Below are 24,889 nucleotides of genomic sequence, written 5' to 3' on the forward strand. Positions count from 1 at the left end.
AAAATTCCTTTCTGCTTCACTTGCCTTACTTCCGTTTTTCCCTTCTTAGAAAAGTTCAGGTTTTGTTTCAAATTCATTTGTGTTTGTTGTTTGTTCTTTCAGCAAAGCAGAAAATAATTATGCAGTGCCATTAAAAGCACAAACTGTGGTGAATAGCACTGTGTATACGCACTCATAAAATTGGTGTCAGGATTACTGTTAAAGGGTTATACTGGCACCAAAAGTCTTGCTGTTTTTTTCCTAAAATAGCACAAATGAACTTTCTAATGACCAGTCCAAATGTATTTATAGCTTTATGAATCAATTGATACTATGCAAGTATTATCTTTCAGCTTTTAAAATATTTGGTCTGTGACTCTTGAAGCTCAGTTCAGCCTTTTGCTGCATTTTGTACAGTGCCATTAATATCTTTCCATGTACGTTACAGTCAGCTTTCCAGATGTCTTGCCTTTTTTCCTAGCAACATCATTTCGGCAGCTTGTGACCACAGCCCTGTGATTGACAGAAGTGCTCACATGAAGAAAACTTGAGCAACATATACATAGCTCATATGAGGTCATTAATGGAACAAGCCCTGCTCAATATTTTCAGTTCGATTCCTCTGGAGTAAAATACTTTTCAGAGATACCTTGAGTGAAATACTTTTCAGATATCTTGTGGCCTCGTAGGATAAGGTAAAACGTGACAGAGTCAAGCTCCTTGGTCTGGTCTAAAAACAAAATATCTCTGTGCAAGAATCCTGTCTTGTTGAATTCTGTGTACCGGCAATGAAATTAGTACGTTAAAGGACCTCTGTCAAGATAATACTTCTTTGGCGGGTACATGGACTTTTGGTTTGTTTGCAAGGTTTGGTGTTTTAATATTGAAAAACTGAACTGCTTCCAAGGAAGTGTCACTGAGGTAACACACCTCTCTGTGGCTGCTGAGATCAGAAACAGAGCTCGCTGCATTCAGAGATCAAGTGGACTAGACATAATTTCATATTGTGTTTAAAATCAGAATACATTTGTATAAAGCAAATTCCGAGTAGATTTTTGAGCTTTCTTCTACTTGCTGCATATTAGTCCTGCGCTCTTTCTACGTGCAGTCCCCTTCTGCAGAGACACCTGCTTGCAGCTTACTTTCTAAACATAGTGCGCGTACGTATGCCTATAAAGCTGGATGTTTCTGCAAGACAGAATCCCTGAAAACAAAGTTTTTAGATGATCTGCAACCATCTATAAAACTATACGAAGATGTAATGCATATTTTGTTATCCAGCTAAGCATAAAGAATTAGGATGGCGCGTTAGGATTTGATTCCATATTCTTATGTAAAGGTTTTATTTAAATCTAAAGCTACGGGTTTCTGCCTTACTATTTTTTACTGCCTCTGTATTTAAGGAAGTAATGAAAGAACAATGAAAGTAATAAAAACAAAATATATAAACACTTCTGGAAAATATGTATAAGTTCATTCATATAGAAATTAGGTTCTACCCTTGAAGGCAGGACGTCTTGGCTGCTTTACTGGTGCACAGTAATAAATGTAAAAGTTTTGAACGTGTAATTTAATTATCATATTCTGGTCATAAATATTTTAAGGCTACAGTACATTTGAAATCCCGTGAGCTCTAGCTAAGGTTGCAGCTGCAACATCAATTACCATTTATCCATTCCAAGAAAGCTTTGCCTGTGCCCTTGAAACCTTTACGTTCTGGAGAGTATCCAAAAAAAAAAAAAAAAATCACGTCACTCACTTGCGTTAGTGTTTCTTTCTCACTCCTGTGTGAGCTCTAAAATGGTAGCAGACGCCATTTCGGAGCGAGGAGACGCGATGGCTTTGGTGCAAGTGGCTGTGCCGGGCGCCCCAGCAGCGTGCCCCGCGCGGGGCCCCGCTGAGCACCCCGCTGAGCACCTGGCAGGGGCGCGCTGATGAGGGGCAGCGCTGAGCCACCTGCGGGGGGATCGTTGTCCCCAGACCAGAGGAAATATCATAGGGTCGTTACAGACAGTAAACAGCCCGGTGCCCATCGGGAGGCTGTACCATCTGACTGCGTTTGCTTTATTTCCCTTGTGCTATATCAGGAATCTGCACAAAAGATCTTCTGTTAATATGCCGTTGGTATTTGCCTCTGCTCTCAGGGTGGCTCTTTATTTAAGTGCAGGTTGTAGGAAACGGAGCAGGGATGCTAAGAGTGATGGTCCCCGCTGCCTCTGTGAAATGCTGGGAAACAGGCTCCCCGAGAAGCCTCCTCTTAACAGCACGCTTCCGTCATTGAAGCTCTACTAAATGCGTATAAATTAATGTATCTGGTGGCTGATGTTGTCAGCTAGAGCGTGGTGGTGGGTTGTCTGCGTCACTTCTCCAGCAGCTGTCCTCTGCTGTGGTGCCAGCCGTGGGCATTGCCTGTCCCCTGGGAGCTGCCAGGAGAGCTCCTGGGCCGCGAGACGTGCTTAAGACAGCGCGGGAGAAGGCAGCGTCATTGTGTCGGCAGACTTTGTGCGTGTGCTGGTTTTTCTAATCGAACAAATACTATTTCTTCATGTATTTACTGCAAACAGAGTTTAGGTTTGCGAGTCAGGCTCTCTGCAAGACCTCTGGACTGTACAGAGATCGAAACGCCGGGTGGTTCAGTGTAGCCTTGCAGGAAGGGATCCGTTCGGAGTTTATGAGTAAAGCCACGCTTGCTACTTTGAAAAATATCTTTCCTAGTGGATATATGTAACGTCTTTCCCCAGCGAGACCTGAGTCCACTTTCCTGGTTGGAACTCGGTCTTGATACTTGGTTAATGTCCTTGTTAAGATGTATGAGGGTTGTTGGAAGCAAGAGCGAAACTGTTTACAGTGTTTGAGACGACTTTATACAAAGCAGTGAATCACGCAGTCTGTTCTAGCTGTATTACAGGGAATAGTGAAATGTATGCGGCTCTGAACGTAGAGGCTAACTGTAAGAGTTTGCTGCTTTAGGTACGTCTCATATCTTACTTTTTTGTGAATTACAGTCCCAGTACTCCATTACGAGTTGGCTATAAAATGTATGTAGATGTAGCGTGGAGGAGGCATGGTGATGCTCACCGGTTTGGTTGGAAAATAATGCAGCGAGCATTGCTCTGCAGCGAGCTGCGGCGTTCGGTCCTGAAGCAGGATGGGACGCGGCCTTCTCTTCGACCAGTCTTTGCGTTGGTACGCTCTGGCAGTGGGTCGTGTCGCAGGCAGGTACACAAAAGCAGACCGTAAGTTCAGAATCTGGTTTCCTGGTTTATCAACTTGTGATACGGTTTTTATCTGAGTGAGTGATAAAGGAAATTGTGTTAATCATCTTGGCTTTCAAAGGGGCTATAAAACAGTAATACTGGATGCTTTTATTCACAGACTTTGGGTAAATACTGTAATCTGTAGTAGGTTTTGTAGGTTTTTAATTTATTATGGCATCATTGGCAATGTGCACTACTTCTACCAAAGCAGATCAGTTGCTTTTTTTTTTAATACAAGATGGGAAGGAAAGCTTACGAATATGAAGGTTCCGTATAAATGTTACTGGGAGAGTGATTTTTGTATGTACACATTAAGGTGGTCGATAGGAATGTGTGGATCAGCACACCGTCATGCCTTTGACTTGGAGGTGAAATGCAGTGAATTTGATATCCACGGACAGCGTTTGAGCTTTGTGCACACTCGGTGGTTGCCAGATGAAGCACAGGACGTATATCTAGGTAGGGACTGCAGACAGCCTGGAAGGAAGTCACTGGTTTTTTACAAATTCATACCAATTTTCAGTCTCTACACTTAAGCGAGTGAGTTACGTGAGACAGACGAGACCATTGTGACCTGTGGTGCTCTGGAGGGCTGTGGTGGGGAGTCTGTCCCTGCTTTGCCACAGAGACCTTTCGCTTGGCAGGGGAGTCTCTAAAGCCCGGCTGTTCGTGGAGGCTCTCCAGCCGATTGTGCAAGGGATGGCAATAGCAGCTGGTCGGTGTGGATGGGACCTCTGCCTTTTTTTCTTTTGCTCGTGCAAGCTCTGTACAATCTAGTGCTACGCCCTGGGAATTAGGAAATGAAAATCAGCAGCAACATGATACGTTCATAAGTGAAGTATTTATTATTAAAAAAAAAAAAAGTTTAAAAAAAATACATTTTTGAAATTATTTTCAATTGGCAAATACGCTTTTCATAATGTGGACTGGTAGCGTCAATAGAGTTTAACAATTTTTTCTGCCTGCTCAGAAAACTATTTTCCTGCTTAAGACGGTATCAAAAATAATTAGCAATTCTCTAGTTAATAAAGAAATAAGTAAGCAATTCAAGAAATGTAATCAGTTGGTGTATGCAGCCGAATGTTTACATTGTTCTCATTGCTCGAAGATAAGAAAGAGGCCCAGATGGCAGTGACATTGAAAATTGTTTCTTTACTGTTATTTGGTGGTACTACTTACATGGATAAGTAACTTGCTATTAAGCATATGTTATTTAAATAAGAAGTTGACTTTTTCTGGAGAACCAGGACTTAGAGCACCCATTATTTTGTGGTCTGGATTTATTGTGTAGTGAATGCGATTCGTGTATGAAGTATTAGATTAGGAGAAAGAACAAAACAGTCCTATTTGCACTGCTTTAAACTTAAATACGTCAATCATTCAGCTGCTTTCTTCCATCCTTGACATATTTCATCCTTTTTTTTCCTAATAGCTGACAATTGGACATGAATAAAAGGTTCATAGAGGTTTTCGAGGCTTTAGGAGCCAGTTGCAGGTGTTCTGGTTTTGCAATTTACAATGGCACCAGGCAGTAGCTTAGCTGTCTGTGTGTCTCAAAAAACCTCATATTATCTGTTTCCCCTCAACTTCTCTTCAGGGTAGGGTTGTTGGGGGGGGTTGTTTTGTTTTGTTTTGTTTTTTGTTTTGTTTTGAAGGTGAAAACTGCTGAGCTGACAGCTGCTGCTTTGCCTAGCAGCCCCGCAGGTTTCCTGAGATGTTCCTTCTCCTGTTGTGTACCTTACGGCTGCTTCCCTTAAATGCACTGGGTCTTTAAACTGCTAGCCAAGTGCTTTTCTCATTGCATGTGTGTGACGTGCCACTGGCGATAACTTCATGGCATCTTTAAAAAAGAACGTGCCCTTTGCAGTTGGCCACCGCCGTCCGTGCTGCCCTGCCTCGGAGGTGAGGGTATGCGCCCGGGCTCGGCTCTGTCCGGAGGGGCTGAAAAGGGTGCCAGGAGGGATCTCGTGATGGGGCCGCTGCCTCGTGGTGCGGTGCCCGTGCTTGTGGCGCTGCTGCACGCGCGTGGGGCGTGCTGGTGCTGGTGGTGCCGCCGTGCCCTGCGCCTCTGCCGCCGACACGCAGCCACGGGTTCGGGGCAGAACGTGGCAAAGGGGATGGTCCAAAGCTTTCCTTCACTGGTAGAGGGTCGTAAACTGTTGACTGTACGTGATTCACCATTTTAGTTTTGGAAGTATTCATTTCTTCACTGTCTCACTGGAGATTTTTTGTTTGTTTAATAACATACAGTAGCAGGAAGGTGGCATGCTTTTTAAAATGGTATAACAGAGTTTTAGCATGTTTAGCATGTATAAGAGTGTATATTCTGTGTGGTACCAGGGAGATTTTATATTCACAGTAAAGACAAAAGGAGGCAGAAATAGGGGGGAAAAAGCAAATGTTTTCGCCACCGATGAACAACTGCACTGAAGGAAGGTTTCTTCAGAAGACCGGTAGCTTTCTGCCGCGTCTTTCTGCTCAAGCTTTTCCCGTTAATTACGGGGCTGTCAGTTCCATGATCGCCCGTATCTGGTGTCCCGGCTCTGATAACCGTGCCAGGAGATTGTTGTTGTTTGCATTCCTGACCCGCTCCCCTGCTGCTCCTGCCAGCGCTGCGCCCACCTGGCCGCAGGGAGCCCCGCGTGCCGCCCCCGGGGAACGCCGCCCCGGCACGGTGAAACCCGTGCCCGTCGCTGGAAGGGGAGCTGCTGAAACAAAAACCTCACGCTGCCGTTCTTTACCACACCCGTCTTTAATGAAGTTTGAACCTTGAGCCGGGTTTGAAACTCTGTGGTGAATGATTAACAGAGAAATGGCCTTAGTTAAACAACGTGATTTCTGCAGGGCTCGTTTATGGAGCTGCATCTTCTGCTCTTCGCGTCTTCTCATTTCCCCTCCGTGCGTCTCCTTGATGGGAAACAATCAACAAATGTATCTATGCAAACAAATAAAACTAGCTTAGGTATAAGTAATTTCTGAAAGTACACGAGAGCGGAGCTCAGTACCCTTAATTAACGAACACCTTGCCTCCCAAAATAGAATTTAAAGTTTTTATGAATTTGGAACCATTAAAATTTGGAAAGTTTTTCCTCTCTCATGTGGGCTTGTTTATTTTTTCTTTTATTTAGTTAAGAATGGTAGTTTATTAGGCTTTTGTTGAGCCTTAAAACATTTCTGCAAATAACAAAAAGACAACTTACTAGTTATTATATTATCTTAGGATGGAATTTCTCCCACGTCTTGGGCAGAGAGACACAACCACTTCAGTAGTAGTTATTTGTCTTTTACTATTTCATCCTGTAACTTTGCATGTAAAAGATTGCTATTAAACCTCAAAGCAGTTTGTTTTAGGTACGGGGCTATTTTGGTTAGTAAACGTTCACTTCGGCTGGTGATCTGATCTGTAAAGCTCTCGCACGAGTCCTTAGCGCCGCGATCCACCCTGTGCGCCATGCTTCAGGCAAGCAAAGTTCTGTTTTGCACAACCAAGGGACAGTCGGTGTCTGGCAGATTTCCACACCATTAGTAAATACTGGCCTTATCTGATAGTGCCAAGCTTGAAAAGATATGCCAGGAGCCCAGATTAGATTGCTGGCTACTGCTTTATTAATCAATGTGTAATAATTTATTTTTAGTTTTGTTGTATCATCTGTTTCCTTTATCACATTACATTTTCTATGATACTTGTACAAAAAATGAGCCCTATTAAACATTAAAGGTGATTGAAAAAATTCAGTAGAATATGTTTGGCACTACCGTAGTTTCTATAACAGTTGATAAATGTTTTCTTAAAAATGCTTTTGCCATAAATTCACAAGGTATAAAGAGTTTAATTTTTGTGTCTAAATTAGTTGTCTTCAAAAACTACACGTGGAAAGATGCTCAGGCTGTCCATTAAAAGGCAGGGAACGTGTCAACTGCCTGTTATGAGAAACTTTGTTTTGTATTAATCCAATACCAGCACACACACAGCTTAGTAATAAGAAGCAGAAATAGATTTGAGTCCTCAACTTCCTTACCCGTGAGGTTTCTTTTCCTGCAGACCTGTGACCAGCAGCTTGTAGCCCATTTCCTCCTCCGAGGAGCAGGGCCTTCAGACGGCTGCTTCCATCGGTACGTTACTCATTCCTAGAGTGCTTCTGTACTGAGGAAAGCGGGCGTGCTGAGTGAAAATTCGGATGGGTGTGTAATTAAATGTGTGTGTTTGTAAGGACATCAAATAAACGTAACCGGGATGAATTACATTCTGCCATTACTTGGATGTTGAATGCTTGATTGTGCAACCTAAATATTTTAGCATAGTTTTCTATTCTTTAAGAAAAGCCAAATTTAATCAGATGACATAGAAAAGCCATCATATGGGTCATAAACAGGATTATAATCTATTGATGAGGTCACGTGAGTTGACAGACTCCTAATGATGGTGATGATAGTTGTTGGCATCCTCGTAGAGTAATATAGTAGAGGAAGTGTTGCTGCAATTCGCAAATACTTTCTGAAAGCAAAGGACTTGTGACAGATCGGAGTTCTCCCAGTTCTGGGAAGAGCTGTTACTTCCTGGGTGGGCGTTTTTCTTCCCTTTTTCCTCAAGGTTTACTGCTCCTACCTCATTCCCACTGCCGGTCTTGCTTACCGAAGCCTTCACCCCACCCCTTGTTGCAGCCCTAATCCTCATTTAGCCCCATTTCTGTCCGTCAGCCTCTGTACCAGCTATTCCAGCGTGTCCTGGCTGCTGCTGTGTTCCCGACCAGCTTTTGCTCTCCCCCTCTGCTCTGGCTTAGATTGAGGCCACCAGCCCCCCGGTACGCCTCAGACCCTGTGGGTTGGTTGGGTTTTGGTGGGTTCGCTTTCTTTCCTTAAGCGATTTTCACTTTTCCCTGCCATCTGGTTCTGCGTCCGTCAAAGCACTGTGGATGTGCTTGTTCTGGTCTGGCTTTTCATCCCTCTGCGTTCGGGTGGTTGGATTCCTGCTGCTCGCTCCTGCTTCACCGCCGCGCTCCTGCCCGCTGCGCACACCGCAGCCGAGGTGCCGCAGTCGGCGAGGCGCTGCGAGGCTGGGTGGGACATCGAAGTGTTGGAGCGGTTTAATTTGGGCTGGAATTCATATTTTTTGTGAATGTTTGAGAGACTTTTTTTTTTTTTTTAAAATGTGTGACCAAATGTATTCAGGTTTCCTTGGGGAGAGGAAAAGGCATTTTCTATTTACAAGCCAGCCCACACTGAAACTTTCAGTCCACGCTAGGGAGCGTGTTTCTGAGTAAAGGCACCAACAGCATAAAGTAAATGCGGCCAGAACCCTATTGGAGAAAATTCTAAAATCACTTTTAAGTTAAGCATACAATATAGAAATTTCAGTTAAAAGTTTGACAGTTTTGTGAAAACAAACTCAACAAAATGGGCCTCATGATCCATAAGGTGTTAAGATGTTGTGGCAGCCCGAAACAAGAAAGGTGTCGGGCTTTGTGTGCATTGCTGGCTTGTGCTGAATAAGGTTAGCCTCTGAACCTTGGCAGAGCCGTTGTTGGTTCAGCCCTTACGATCAGAAGCAGCGCGAAGGTGATTATGACGGACTGTTTATTGTTGTAACCATGATTTTTTGTTAAAGAACTAACCCTTCATTTGGAGATGGCCTGCGTGTTTATATAGGAAAACCAGATCCTGAAATTAAGAATATATATTATTTTCCTAATATGCTGGGCTGAAAGGATCATTTATTACTATATATATGTGAATATGTCTTAATTTGCACAGTTTCTTATATAGAGTGTCCTGGTAGAAAACCAGTGGAAAGGAAGCTCTTGTGGGACTTAAAGCAGACTATAGGGAGTGTAACCATAATGAGAACAGTATGGAGTAAGAGTGTACTTTAAGAGTCAATTTTATAGACTAGGATCACTGCGCAGGAAACTTGGCTTCAGAGATGGGTAAGGGAAGTAATCTTGACGTAGTCAAACAGGCAGTAAAAAAAAATCCTTACAGCTTTACTTACGCATTACAAAAATCAGTGGTTAACTGTTTCCAGGGCTAGTGAAGTTTGTGTGGAGAGCTGTGTTTGCAGATAAGGGCAATCCATTTCTTGCTGTTATGAAAATTATATTTGCCGCTATTCCACAGATCTTCAGTATAAGTATTTTGACACCTTTTTTTCTAGCCCTGGAATAAGATCAGATGTAAGTTCTTCTCCATCCACAACCTCAGCAACTACGGGACCACCTCCCAAGCTTTGTCTTGTTTGCTCCGATGAGGCCTCTGGGTGTCATTACGGTGTTCTTACTTGTGGCAGCTGCAAAGTGTTCTTCAAAAGAGCTGTGGAAGGTAAGACGTGTTTTGATTATATGATCAATTTCCTGTTTAAAAATATAAAATCCAATTACGTATTAGTGGCCAAAACCAGGCTAGTTAATCTTACTGGAATCCTTGTTGTTAGACTCTACTGGAAAACCCCGTCCATTATATGGCTGTCCTTTTCATAGTAAGTAACATTGATAATGGTGTGATTATCTGAAGCATAGATTCTGTTTACATCTAGAAAATGCTCCCATTCACTCCCAGTGTAAAAGGATGTATTGTTATCTTAGCTTTTTGTTTGTTTCCTTTCTTTCGCTGTTGTTTTTGTTTATTTGTCCTATTTATGCACAGATACATGTCTGTGCATTAAATTCATAAAGTCTTTGATTTTGAGTTCCGTATTAGCTGATTTTGTTTATAATGCTGTATGTGAAATTTGATCTCTCTCCTAAGCAAAGTTATGATAGGAAAAAGTGTAGAACTGTCACCGATACTGATCGTTACATACATGTCCACGTGTGATACATACAGAGGTAACTGACAGAAACGTGTGTGGTTTTCGATTTCTCTGTAACCACAGGCAGAAAATAGAGGTGATGGAAAACTAAATGCGAGTCTGTAGTGGTATAGCAGGGTAAATAATCTGTGACTGTTGGACTGTGTACGTAGACATTAGGTAACGAACTAGGTTGTACCTTGGTGCCTGACTCTTCACTTCAGTATCAGAGAGAGAAGGAAAAATTGCAGACTGTATTCTCATTCTCGCTGAAAAGATAGCAATTCCTGTATGCTAAAGTTATGTAACTCTCAGTTGCAACCTCTTACAGGGTTTCCTGTCTCGTGCCTTTTTCATGCAGTCATTAGCTGGGTATTTTGAAGTGACTCAGACTACCATTTTTTGCTAACATTTTTGCAAGTTTGATTTCACTTGAGAAGAGTGCGGGCTGTGTTTGACAAAGATGTATTGGCATTCAGTCCTGCAGAAGAAGTATTTCTGAGTTCCCAACTCATCCAAAGCAATAGAGAACTTAATGATGCAATAGGAAACTGCAGGGAAACGCAGAGCCTCTCTGAGGGATCAGAGAAGTCAAGCTCGTGTGGCGGTTTTGCTGCTCATCATGGGAAAGGATGTCGGTTCTGTGGCAAGCTGGAGCTGTTTCCCAAGTGTAGTGAGACCATCCTAGCTCAAGTACAAAGCACGGAGCTGTCTGTGAAATTCAGAGCTGCTTTGGCTGTCCTTGACTCTCAGCTAGTCCTGTCTGGAGTTGTGCTCCCATCTGCAGCCAGGCTCCAAATCTGTAACTTGGACTGAAATAAGGTCACTGGATATCCCCCAGAATAAGTATTATGTGGCAGCTGAATATATGTCATAGTGACAGTCTTGCCTGTTCTGGAGCTTAAACAGGTTATGGCAGTATTGATACATGAAGAAATGATGTGACCTTGTCACGTCTTGTATCAGCTGTATTACTGTTAAATGTCTAAAGCAGGGTTGTAGTTGTAAAATTGCAATTCCTCAAGGTTTACCTTCACTTTCATTTTTTTATTGTTCCACAGATTATCCCAACCTTAATGCATAAGATTAGACATGGATGTTTTCAGGAACTCTTTCAGGATATATGAGTTTTAATGTTCACTTTAAGGAGCAAATGCATATATATGTATTTTTAATAGGCATTTTTCTTATAAAGAATATATGTAGAAAAAATGTCTGCCACTAACATCTACCAGGCATCTGTTAGCGTACAGATCAAGCAAACTCTGTGCATTGGTATCGAGCCTTTAGCCTGAAATCCTTTCTCACCTTTGTCTGCACACCTGTATGCTGCGATGGAAATAGTTACAGAAACAGAAAGTATCAGTATCTAGAAAATAAATATAAAGTGTATTTCTTGGACCATACAGTAGAATTAGAGGAAAAAAGGAAGGATGAAGATGGGACAACTACTGTAGATTTATACCAGGCCTTCACACAAATAGGGATCCTTTCTTCAGGAAGCCAGCATAGCAAAAGCTATCTTGTTCTGGCTCTTATTTTCGTGGTGCTTCAGAGCCCTCATGCTTCAGTTTCTCCAGTCCCAGCATCAACCCTCTCCGCCTCCCAGCATGCTACCCACACCCTCCTGCCAACCCCAGTCTTCATCTCTCCTCCCCACCTCCGTTCCTTCGTCTTGCTTCAGATCCTCACACCTTCCCTCTGCTCAGATTCCCTCCGACACCTCTGCCTCCTGTTGTGCTCCAGATTGTGCTGCTTTTTCAGCCTTTTTAATTCCCAGCCTGTTCCCAAGAACCTTTCAGTCTTCCTGTTTTCACAGCCTTTCGCAGCCCAAGGGCATACTTGTGCTAGGGGCAGTACAACAACGAACAGTGGAGTTGTCAGGGCTCTCTGTAAAATGCTCATATCTGCAGCAAATTCCCTTGGAAGGATCTCAGTTTGCTTACCACCATTTTTTTTTTACTGATGTATTGTTTGTTAAGTATCTTTGCCTGTTTTTTAAGCATCAAAAATTACTGAAATGCATCCTTTTGTATAACCGGCATGTCTTTTGGGCAGCATTCAGACTAATTGAAGCAGAAGGTGAAATCGGCTTCTCCTCGTTTTTCACAAAATGTTCATGTGGAAAGAAAGCTTTAATATAATGTAACGCAAAGAAATAAAGTAGCTTTCATCTGAAAAAAGGCAATAATGGCTAAGTAGTAAAAAAAAAAAAAAAAAAATACTGTTATGGAGATGAAGCTCTTTGTTAGAAAAAAATGGGATGGCTTAGGAAAATCTGCACATGAAGGAACATTATTTATCATGTGAAATCGTGATCTCAGTTGAACACCTTTGAGACATGAAGTTATACTCTACAAGAGTACAAATATTCACTGGTCTGCAGTTTGTGTGTGTGCATGTATATGCATGTATCTATTGTATATATATCGGTATGCCAGTAATGGTAAGCAGAACCATGAATTGTGTCTATTTACTAACTTATCGTAGAACACAAAGATTATACAAGGCTTAGTAAGACTTCATCTTTTTGCTTAAATGAAAAAAAAAATAGGGGTGTTCTTGCAGAAAAATGTTCAGGGCTTCCTTGGAAAATCAAGAAATTTGAAACACTTCTCAGAGGTTTGGCTAAAGCCATAGGAATTGATTCTTGTGAACCCGTAATTTTCAAAGCTGATTTGAAACAAGTTCTTTAATCTAGCTCTTTTTCCGTGAGAAGACTCTTAGGCTTTGTTGTTAATAACTCAGTGTTTGGAAGACATGTTTGTTCTTCTCACTGTTATACTATAAGGACTTGGAAATACAGTGTAAAAGCCTAGGTTGCATCTTTGTCCCACTAAAGAAACATCTGTTTCTTGACCCCAACTGGGAGAAGGATGTATCTTTTAGTAATACCTTTTTCTAAAGAAAGTTATTGTTAGATTCATATAAATAATTCAAATTCATAGGAATGCATATCATTCTTCTCTACTGTTGCCCCGCTGTTAACAGCAAAGAAATACACTCAATTTATGTATTTCAGGTTGCCATATTTCTAGGATCAATTTCTTTCTGAATCTGTGAGTCCATAAAGATGTCAGTAAACTTAGTTTGTCCACTTCAGACTCTAAACAGGAAGGAAGGGAAGCTTCTTGACTTCTAAAATGATGAAAGCTATTTGTAGGTATCTGTAGATATGTTGAAGTGTATACTTTCCAAATGAGTTTATGAATGTTATTTACATCTTGTGTGAAGTCATTTAGGGAAACTGTAAACATGCCATAGAAGCTTAGAGCTTTCTCATAGCTTGGAGACATGTAAGAGGAAAAAATAGCTTTAAAAATAGAATTTCTTAGTGGTAACAAATTGAAAATATGATTTTTTTCCTAAATGTACTGGTATTGCTGTTTATTAGAAGTCTGTTAGATGTGTAGGTATTGGAAATCATATGGATACTGATCTTATTTGTGCAATAAATGAAGTACAGTAAGTAGAGATGTTGCATAGTCCCTGTATCCTTAATGTTACAGAAGGAACGAATGATTTCATCTACTAATTTATTTGTAGGATTTGTGGTGATTTTCTTTGTTTTTGTGACTACAGGGCAGCACAACTATCTGTGTGCTGGAAGAAATGATTGTATTATTGACAAAATTCGGAGGAAAAACTGTCCAGCGTGCCGCTACCGGAAATGTCTTCAAGCTGGCATGAACCTTGAAGGTAACTTCAGTGTTCAAATCCCTTTTTTATTTTTGAGTTCCGGACAATAAAGGTCATGCTGTTTCTGAAGCTAAAGTGTTTGAGAAGCACTTTAATATGTATAAAGTACTGCATTTTATGGTGTGCATGAGCTTTTTAATGAAAAGTAATTTTTTTTATTGCTAAAATTTCTCCTATGCTTTCCTATCCTTACTGAATTGCTCTATCTCTCAGTATGTTCAGCAGAAGTGAGTCATGCACACAAAACCGGGTTATTTTTTATTCCTGTCAGCACACATATCTTGTTGCTTTTTCAGTGAATCTGAGACAGCAGAACTCTAACGGAGGTCTTGTAGGGAAGTGTCATGCCTGCCTATTCTTACTTAGGAAAGTGACTTGATGCTGAAAACCGCAAATGGGAGGGAATGCCCAGACGTAGATCTAAAATTGGAGCGGGACTTGCATCCTCAAACTGAAGAAAAGGAAATTATATTTATTTATGCTTTGGGTTCTTGTTCTTAAATGTCTGTCAGAATCTCTCCAGAGAAGGTAGTATAATAAATAAATACAAATGTACTAGTACATACTTGTCCTCTGCTAAGTTCTGGATAGCTAATGAGAAACTGAAGCCACATCAACCAGAGATTTAGCAGCAGCCGTAAAAAGGCATAAAACATTTTTATTGGTGTCAGCTACATTTTATTTTTGATATTTTTTCCTTGAGCTGTAGAGATTAATTTAGTATTTGCTAGCATAGTTATCAGGGTGATATTTGTATCATCAGAATTGTCAGATAAAATAAAAATGTCAAAAATGTATTTGTCAGATACAAGTATGAACAAGAGTTCTGGTTTCAGTGAAAATACCCTGCAATAAAACGTAAATGCTGAATTGTATTAGAGTTGGATACGGAGTAGTCTATGTTAGCGTATCTTTACCGCCTCTTCTACTTCTCTCAGGCGATGAATCACCAATTTTTCTGCCCTGCAGGTGTCTCTGTGTGCCCCTGCCCTCAAGGCAAAGGGAAGAGCCCAACACAGTTTGAAAAGCTTCCCCTCGTGTTGCTCACAAGCAAACCCCATCCTTCGGGGGAAGGAGACTCTTGTTCTGCGTGTTTACATACTGTTGTGAGCTGCGTGCAGGAAGCGTGTATGTGGCGTAACAGCCAAAGTCTGCAACAGTGGGCCCTGAAATAAATCTTAAAAGTACATGAGGTTGTCAATGGGTGTCTTACTGGAGGTGGGCTTGGCTCAGCAGCCGCTGCCGATGGGCTGAACCACGTGCTTTGGAGCTAACAGCGGGGTAGTCCGCTTACCGACCGCTGGTGCCGGCGTGGGAAGGAAGGAAGGTGCCTTGCTGCTGGGGCTGGTGGGGCAGGTAGCAAGTGAGGGCAACAGTACAGCAGAAAGGAAGCTCAGAGTAGCCCAGAAAAGCACAATTTTTATTTTGAGGTAGAAAAGAATACATTTTAAGACTTTTTCCTCTCATTTTTCTCTTCGTAGTTGTTTTCAAAATACATAATGTTGTATTCATACATGTATCTATGTGAACAAAACACCTTATGCATATTGCTCTAATAGCAAGCCTTTCCATTCCTGCATAAATTGGTGAACTCTTCTTAAAGAAGGCTTCAGTGCAGCTGTCTAAGAAAGGTGCAAGTAGATGTTATTTGAGTTGATCTTCCTTGGTGAGAAAAGGCAAAATTGAAGGACATATCAGATGCTTACCACTTCTCTGCGTGTAGTTTGGATCCCTTCCAACTGTAGTTTGCTTGCTTGAGTTTTGGCACAGAGAATCTTAGAGAGCAGTGACTTTTTGGAGGATGGATATTGTTATAGGGGTTGTTGGAAAAGGACAAAAAAATTGCTTTCGTGGTGGAGAGAAAATGTTAGAACCCAAGGTAGTGTGGAGCAGCGAAAAAAAAAGAACCGTGGAAACAACGATATAGCACGTATATCAGAACAGGTGGTGAATTGGTAGTATAAAAGAACTGGTAGAAGAGAAAGCTGAAAGGCAGTATGGAGTACAGAACAGATGGAAAAAGTCCTTTATTTTCACTATTTTAGGACTGTAGTTCAGGAATTACTGTTCCGTGTTTACTTGTTCCATGAATTTGTCCTATTGCGGTTTGAATATGTAGAGATTTCTAGTACCTGTAGCAAACTGTAGCAGTGAATTTCCCTGTAAAGTATTGGGTGGAAAAGTACCTTATTTAATAATAAAATACCACATGGTAATTTTTTAATTCTTGCCTCCTCTTATACTGAGACAAAAATGGATCCTTATACACCAAAAACATGTTATTTAATCATTTTCTAATCTAATTTGCTTTATCAGTCATAGCTTTGACATTACTTATCTCCCTTTTTTGGATTTTTTTTGTTACGTTTTTTTTTTGAGTTGGGGGGATTGGAAAAATGTGCAATTATCAGGCTGCAGGTACCAGAGATTTATACGGTAGAATAATGGTATTTTGTCTTATAGCCTTTACCTCTTTGAATTTTCATTTCCTACTTTCATCATTAATTGATCCTAGACATTCTTTGGCACCTTTTCTCTTTCTGATGTGTTTGGAGAGAAAAGATTTATTGTTAGTTTTTATGCCCATATTAAGTCATCTCAAAATCTTTTTTGGCCTTTCATACTGCATTTTGTAGTTAAAGTCTTGGCAACTCATGTTACTTTCTGTCTTCTTCGTTTTGAAGAAGACGCATGGCAGTGCCAACATTTCAGATAATATTTTCCCTGAAGGTCTCTTGTTCTTTCACGTTCTTCTTAAGCGTGAAGTTTTGCCTCCAGAACTTTTCTTCTGTTCCCCATAGTATCACTGGTGTTTTCATGGGGTCATAACTGTTTGCTCCTCCTCAGCATTTGTTAAGGGACTCTTAAGGTATAAGAAACCTTACGGATTGAACTTCATTAAATTCTTGTGTAACACTTCATCTTATCAGATATTTCTTTTGATTATAGTTTTACCAGACTTCCTGGGCTGGAAGTATTCCATACCAGGTGTCGGCATTAAGCTGTGGGGATCTGTACGTAAATTTGAGTCAAAGCAGTTTATTTGCTTTTGAGAACAAGGATAATGGAGGGGGGGAAAGTACGCTAATAAAAAGAGAAAGAAGCTCTTTGCTCCACAGAAGTGGTTATGCTATTCCAACAAGAAAATCTCAGCAGGTGTGGCCAGTATCTAAGCCTCTGAAAAAATTCAGTTTATGCAAAGTCCATAGAGAATTGGTTACCTTTACCAGTTAGGATTCTGAAGGTTCTGACCTAGCCAGTGGGAGAAAAGGGGTCAGGAGGGAGATACTGTATTTTGTTACGCTACAGATTTGGTAAATTTCTGATCATTAAAGATCCTGACTATAACAGCACAAACTTTGAAAGTGAACCCACTTTACATGATGCTTTTATGTGCTACTGGTTTATCTCCGAAGTTGCAGAACAGAAATCGATCAACCAGTTGAGACAGAGGAGAAGAATTGGGTTTCATTCTGGTCTCAGTTAAATAGTGTGTTCAGTTCTAGCAGACTACGTCCAGCAGGGCTGAAAGCTTAGTAGGAAACTCTATTGTTGACAATATGCTAATAAAATTGTTGCTTCAGCTTCTTCCAGTTTACAGTTAACATCTCTGTGTAATGTTTTATTTATTTGGTATATGAATTTTATGGTTTAATTATGCAGCAATGATTTATATTCAGGGAAGCTGGCAAAAGAAGAATCTACTCCTGCCCGGCACTTCCCAAAAAAAAAATTTTTCCCTGGCTCAAGAGATTGAGTAACTTTTTACCCATTAAATGTATTTTTCCTTCCTTCTGTATGGTTTCTATACTTAATGTAAGGAAATTATGAAGAGCCCCCTCCTGCAAGTATTTTCTAAACAGATGTCATTCTGTCACATGAAGTCTTACTGAGATGTCACATGTAATACAAATTCTAGGTTCAGGTGTTTGTCCTCCCTGCAGATGTCTTTTAACATACTGAAACATTAACGTAAATGTGACTTTCATTAAAATGTAAAATAAACTAATTTTGATTAGTTTGATTAGCACTGAAGTGAAATTATTTACAATTTTATGAAAAAAATGCTTAAAAAGTTTCAATTGCGTGATCTACAAATGCAGGGAGAAGTGGCATTTCCTTTGTTACGTTTTGTTGGTGTGTGGCTACTTTCCATTATCTAACCTGTGACTTCCAAAACTTTCCTAGCTCGAAAAACAAAGAAGAAGATAAAAGGAATCCAGCAAGCTAATGTAACGGGAACGAGGGATGCTTCTGAAACTCCTGGAAACAAGAGCATAGTTCCTGCATCACTGCCACAGCTGACCCCTACCCTTGTTTCCCTGCTGGAAGTGATCGAACCCGAAGTTCTGTATTCAGGCTACGACAGCACTCTGCCTGACTCAAGCTGGCGCATCCTGTCAACTCTCAACATGTTAGGAGGACGGCAAGTTGTAGCTGCAGTAAAGTGGGCGAAGGCAATACCAGGTAAGAGACGTGCATTAATTACGAAGTGCAGTCTTTTTATTGTATTTGAATATCTGTCTTCATCTTTGGTATACTTCAGAGCCCTCATAGATAACCTTTTAGGAGAGGAAGTCAAAATGTTCATTTTCTCTCAAGCATTGTAGCTACATAATTAAACTGGGGAACTTGGTAGTGTTCTTGTTATTTTGGCTCCCACCTGAAGATACAGTTAGCAGTTGCCTTACAGAAGAAGAAAGTAATGTCTCAGCCTTGGACATAACGTGTAGCATCCCATAGTATGTTTTTGGGAGAAGTCAGGGCCACAAGGAAAGCTGAAGATCTGTTTCTTTCTGATAAAACAAATCATTTTTCTCACTTCTTGTCGATACTATTAACCACCTGTTTAAAAGAAAAAAAAAAAGGAACAATACTTTTTCAATGCTTATGTTGCACATGAGTACAATAACATATAAGAGGTCTGCCAGAAGAAAAAAAGTCTTATAATGACATTTGAGTGTGTTTTACACACTGGTCTCTCTTTTGATGGAGAGGAAATAAATTAAGAGTAGGAAAGGAAGACCAAACTCAAATATGCATGACCAGCAGGGGTGTGACAGGAGATGATTGTTTCTCTGTTAAGGCTTTCTGTGGTGGGGACTTGCACCTTTTGCTGAGGTCTTCATTAGAACAAGTTCACATGTGCGCACTTTCTGCTGGGACAAGGCTGTAGGAGATCATTTGGTATTCTGAAATACAAATTCAAATACAACTTTTGTAAAAACATTTTTCTGTGTTCATAAACTCTTCTGAACAGTTCCACTAATAAGACCAACCCTTCAGGTTAGAACATATGCTCTTTATGAACATGCCAAGCTTCAGTTTAATAATTATGTTGATAGGAACTATTTTTATCACATTTCTATTCTCTTTTCTTTTTTATTACTAAGGTGGTTTGTCATGAGTGTTTAATTTGTATATACTTCTCCTGATATTATCCCATCAAACAGACTAAAAGTAATCTAGCTCTGATTGCTAAATCCTTTAGTTGAGATTTTCAAAACAATCTTTTCCCGAGGAGGTTTTGAACTAAGGTTTCAATATTTAACCCAGTAAGTTCGAAATAACTTTGAAATACTTTGCCTGTATTTTAGAAGTAGTAAATAGTAGTTGTTATGCTCTCCAAAACCAAAAGCTTTTATTTGAAGCTGTTTAGGCATACAAGTTTTGTTATATAATCATCTGTTGAATGCTATCTACTTAAACATATTCACGAAACAGCACTGTAATGAGCTCTTTAGATGTCAGATGCCTAATGCAATAAAATAAAATCAACTTGAGTTCAGACTTTAGTAGTGATTCACTGTGGCACAATATTTTCTCGTTAAATGTAGGCGCAATCTGATAGGAACTAACATTGCAAAAGGAAACCTGCCTACGTTTTTAAGCCTTTTTAAGGGACTAATTTTCAGATTTTACACACTTACTCATTATCTTAATTGGCTCTATTCATTCTATGTATTTTCACAAGATTAGCTACCATCATTAACTGCTTCTAATGTGATATATATTTTGTAAGCTCAATGTACAACTGTTGTTGAATAAGAACAAAAATTAAAGTTAAACCATTCGTTATTTCATGCACTACTCTCAAAAACTAAAAAAAAAAAACAACTTTTACCATTAATTCTACAAGATTGCCAAATGAATTGCAGTGAATATTAGATATTTTTGTCTTCTGTAATCTGTCTTTGACCATCTGTCTCACATAAGCACGTCAACATATTCTGATTTTTCTTTAATATTACGTCCCATTCTAGCACCTGTAGTACCAATCAAAATCATCCATCCAGTACTCTCTCCATCCAGAAAGTAGCTAACAACATGGTTGAAAGAATCCAGTACTTTCAGTGTGCGTGCATTTTGGTAGATGGGGTGCTGAGAATTTACTTTGAAGATGTATAGATGTAGATGCCGGTATAATTTATAATGTAAGGTTCAAGAGTTAACTCTTCCTGTTACTTTCTTTTACCTGTTATTTTGTGTTATGTTTGTTGTGCATGGTCAGCAGTTACATGTAAACAAGCTCGAGCCTGAGTTGTGCTGAAGCGTTCTGTTCAAACCTCTCAAGGTTCACATGTAGTCATATTGCCCAGAAGCTGTAATCTGAGTCCTGGGGTTGCAATGCTTAATTTCTACATGTGCAAATATTTGAATGTAACCTTGGTAGTTGGAAAATGGTGTTTGCACCCCCTTTTAAAGTGCATTTTTTTCCTTCAACAAGACTTTCACATAAGAAACCTCTTTTGTTCTATTTTTTTTTCTTCCACCAAAAATGTAATCTAAAATACAGAAATACTTGGCTGAATCAGGTAGTTGGAACGTGGCAAGCAATTTTCTTGTTGTTTCAGGTACTATCATCACATTTACAGAAATCATTATCAAATGCACTTTTAAAAGTAGGAATCTGCATTGGTAGTACAGAAGTCATACTGATGATAAGCATCATCCTTTTCAGAGTTATTTATGTTTGAGTTTTTTGTTTTTTCTTTTTTGCTACCAATACTGTCACACCTCAATTTTTTTTTTCAGGTTTCAGAAATCTGCATCTGGATGACCAAATGACCCTTCTGCAGTACTCATGGATGTTCCTAATGGCTTTTGCTTTAGGATGGAGATCATACAAACAATCAAATGGAAGTCTCTTGTGCTTTGCACCAGATCTGATTATTAATGAGTAAGTGAGACATGAGTCATTTTTCTACGTTTACCGGGGAGTACTAGAATCCACGCAGTCTTTCTGTGTTTGGTACATGAGAGGTGAATCACTGGGTAGCCAGCTCTTGCAGAGATCACAAATCAATTTGTCATTTTCAGCATTGTTTTTCTTACAGCAGATTGCTTAGTTTTTAAATAGGTCAAATGAAAGAGCAGTCTTTTAGATATTAAGTGTATTTGTATACAGAAGTTTTTGTGGGAGATGTTTGTACTGAAATGTTCCATATTGTGACTGTCTCTGCACCATTCGTTACAGTCATTCATTTCAGTCGAGCCAACAAAGTTGAAGCCGAACATTTATCTGGGTTGGAGAGATAAGTTCAGCAAATTGCATAATGTTCTGTGTGTTTGTTGTATAAAAGTAATAGTACGGTCCTTTTAGTTCCACTGAATTATTGAACAGTTAAACATTTATATCTGAGCCTGCTTAAAATCTGACTAAAAAGACCAGGTTGCAAATGGAAAAACTTGCGTGTTTTATTTTTGTTGTTTTTGAACTTTGGTAGCAGTCTTCAAGAAAAAATGAATTTGCTAGAATACTTGGGTATCTTTTTTTCTCACGCGGAGCGTTGTCTTCCTTGTATTTTTCAAAGTGGGGTTGTTTGGTAATTCTGTGTTGTAGAGGACTGAAAGAGGGAATTCAGGACCATGGAGGTGACGGACAGAAGGCTTAATCTGAGTTGCAGTGGGTATAAACACTTTGTGCAGAAATATGCGTAGTTATATTACTTTCCAAAGGTGTAGCAGCAGATCAGGTTAGGTTACGTCTTTCAGTCTCTAGACCGAATACTGTCTCAAACCCTCTCCTATTAGGACGTGCTCTGGCATTGGTCCTGATGGACTTTCTTGCTGTGTTTTTGTTTTGAAGCCATTTCAGCAATTGTGTCCTTTGACTCATTTTTTTTTAAACAGCAGTTTCTTTAACAGGTAGAAGTCTGTCTGAGCAGTTTGTAATAAACTTTCCAAGTGGTCTTTAGGTCTTGCAATTCCAGTGATGCTAGCAGTATCTATAAAGTCTGTTGAGACATTTAGTCTGTACTCCGAACTAATTGCTGAAACTATTTTGTAGATGTAGATCTTAGAGGTTGCTGGTCAGTGCCATTCAAATTCTAGTTTGCCCGTCTGCTGCTTCCAATTAATATGATGCTATCACTATGGATTTGCCATTCTTTTTTCATGAAATGATATTGCCCATTTGTGGGGACAAACTATTAAATACAACTACGCAGGACCTTTGACTCATACAATCACAAAACTTCATCACCATGACAATTTCACTGACAGTAATTTGAAGAGAGATGCAGGTGACAAGGTGTTATTCATGTCTCAATTTTCCTGTCTTTTCAGGTAATGCTAGTCCCTTTGGCATGTTTTGAGGCAGTAGTCATAATATTTTTGTTCCTATTGTACTTCAGTGCCTGATCTCCCAAATCTTTTTTCCATTTAAAAGAAAAAGAAGAAAGTAATCTTTGCATTTTCTTTGTGATTAGTAATTTATTTCAGACTATTTTTTTGTTTTCATTTATTCACTTTAATGTCTTTTTCATATATAAGCCTGGATAAATATTTACAAGCTTTAATATTTTCCTTACAATAATTATATTAAAAAAAAAAAAAAGGTGGGGGGCCAATGTATGCCCATCTGTGTACTTATTTTGATCAAGTTAGTAGAATATGTCTCTGAAATAAAGTAGCTTCCATGTGGTGGAACTAATTAAAATAACTAATATTCTCACTAATAAGCATGATAGCATCTAATTTGCTACAAGTCAGAGATCTCCTGTGGTTTTATCAGTTGGTCAAAACCACAGAGCTTTACATTTAAGTATGTGCCAATACTCTTAAAAAAAAAAAAAAAAAAGGCAAGGATAATCCTATTATAGTCAGTGTTAATTCTCAAATTTAGTTGAATTATAGTTCTGGTACATGAACTGTTTATTAAAATGACACTTGTTTTCAATAAAATATGTTGACTAAGAGAACTGCAGTTTCTTCTAACTCTTCCTCCAGTGTGCTACAGGTTGCCCATAAAACTCTCTCTGGTCGTAACTTTTTATGTACTACTCATCAATAAAATACAGCCACCTCTGAGTTAAACATGACAATTAATGAATAATACATAAAAACACTGCATGAGTTACAAGAAGTTGGAGAAGCACAGTACCTCTGGGAAATCCAGAAGGGTAGTGCCTTTGGGGAAGCATTACTGATGCTAAAATCTAAAACGTTGGGTAGGGCAAGAGAGACATCATGTACAGCAAGAAAAAACCAACACAGAGAGCAGGTATGTCCGCTCTTTCTGCTTAATACATCATTGAAAAAATAGTACTTTGGTACATAACATTTCCTACAAACCACACAGGAATTTACTCAGTGCTGTTTTCTGAGATGCATCACAGTCATTTTTCACCCAACCCACCCCCCTGCTGCCCTCCAAACCTCCAAGCTCTTACTTAACTAAACATTTCAGATATTCTAGAAGCAGGTCCAAGGTAGAGAAATAAGATAGTGCCATTTGATGTAAGGATTCCATGTTTGTTAAAACCCATTGAGCATCTTAACTTAAATAGGCAAAGCAGCATCCTCTAAAAGTCAAAACAGCTCTATTATTTGATAAAAGCTAAAAGCAATTGTAATATTTAACAGTATTGTAGTGAATTGCCTGAAATAATTGGGAAACAAGTTCTCCTTTTAAAGCTTGATTGTAATAAATACAGTTAGGCATAGGTGTTGTGTGTAGCAGATGCGTCAGAATCTTCTCTTTTTTTGCCTGAAATTTAGTATCATGGTCATTTTCACAGTTAACTGAAGCTGTCTGCGTCAGACCTTTGCTTCGTGCTCAGTAGCTTCAGATTTCCGCATGCAGATAAAGAAGTATAAGTTGTTCAAACTTGTAATTTTCAAGATCTGCAAATGACACTTCTGCATTTTTATTTGTAACTAAGGATTTGTTCTGGCTTTATATCTGTTAATTCCAGTTTCAAAGCATTGTTTCAGTTGAGGGTTAGAACAAAATGATGTCTGTATTTGTATTTTATTTGAATAGAGTAATTCCCAAGAGGTGGTCTGTAGCTTCAGCCTTAAAATTGATGTACTTCTTTTTCTTAAATGGAAGTATAAAGAAGCTGAGAAGTTGGCAGCAACTTCCAGGCCTGACCCGAGGCCTCATGCAGACCTGCATCATTTCAGCCTTGCACAATAGTGACAAATGTTGTCATGAATGGGTTTTTAATTGTTGAATAATTTGAGTTCACACTGCAAAAAAAAATCACATTATGCTATAACTAATAAATATCTCACTGAGTATATGGAATTATGCATATTTAAATCTGTAATTACCATTTTAATATATTTAGCCTGCATTTCACCCCAAAAATAATTCCTATAGCATTTGCTGTGTGCAGAAAGGTTCACCGTATATGTAGGTAGCAGTGGTTCCATTTCATGCACTTATGCTGCACCGGTACAGTGAAATGTTTGTAAAACTAACAAAGTAAAAAAACAGAAAAGATGAGCCTCTGATGATGCAGCTCTCATTTCTGCAAGAATATGTCAGTTTGTCATCCTTCCTTCCTCTGATCTTTCTGAAGTCGTCACTACTCCAGTTAATCAGAGTCTTGAGATGAAAGCCTCCCTCTTTCCTTAACTCCAACTCGCAGCTGCTCATCTGAGGAGGCAGCGAGGGTGGCAGTGGCTGACCCGGCCGGTTCCAGTGTTAGCACTGGATAATAAAGGGCGCCTGAGCTGAAGAGCTGGCGCTGGTAAACCAGGGCAGGAGAACGGGGAGCATTTGGTGTTCCTTTCCGGGCTGTAATCTGTTGGGTGGCAATGACTGCTCCCTCCGCTTCCCACTTCAGTCAATAGAAAAGCTGCCGCTGAATCGCGTAGGTGCGCCTTAGGCCTCCGGGCTGTAAAATCAGCATTTCCTTCCCCAGCTGGTGCTCTGCAC

At 39.7% G+C, this 24,889-nt stretch overlaps 1 protein-coding gene across 3 annotated transcripts in view; it reads left to right on the forward strand.

Annotated features, from left to right (window-relative positions):
- The window catches only part of NR3C1 (nuclear receptor subfamily 3 group C member 1), a 66,326-nt gene that overhangs the window by 31,377 nt on the left and 10,060 nt on the right, over nucleotides 1-24,889 (forward strand). For all 3 annotated transcript variants that reach the window (XM_083798698.1, XM_083798697.1, XM_083798699.1), the window contains 4 exons: nucleotides 9,388-9,551; nucleotides 13,603-13,719; nucleotides 17,908-18,186; nucleotides 20,755-20,899. In XM_083798698.1, coding sequence (XP_083654824.1) covers nucleotides 9,388-9,551; nucleotides 13,603-13,719; nucleotides 17,908-18,186; nucleotides 20,755-20,899 — 705 coding nt within the window. The remainder of the gene's footprint in view (nucleotides 1-9,387; nucleotides 9,552-13,602; nucleotides 13,720-17,907; nucleotides 18,187-20,754; nucleotides 20,900-24,889) is intronic.

Source organism: Anser anser (genome assembly GCF_964211835.1).
Source record: "Anser anser genome assembly, chromosome: 14".
In the NCBI taxonomy this organism is placed as follows: Eukaryota; Metazoa; Chordata; class Aves; order Anseriformes; family Anatidae; genus Anser; species Anser anser.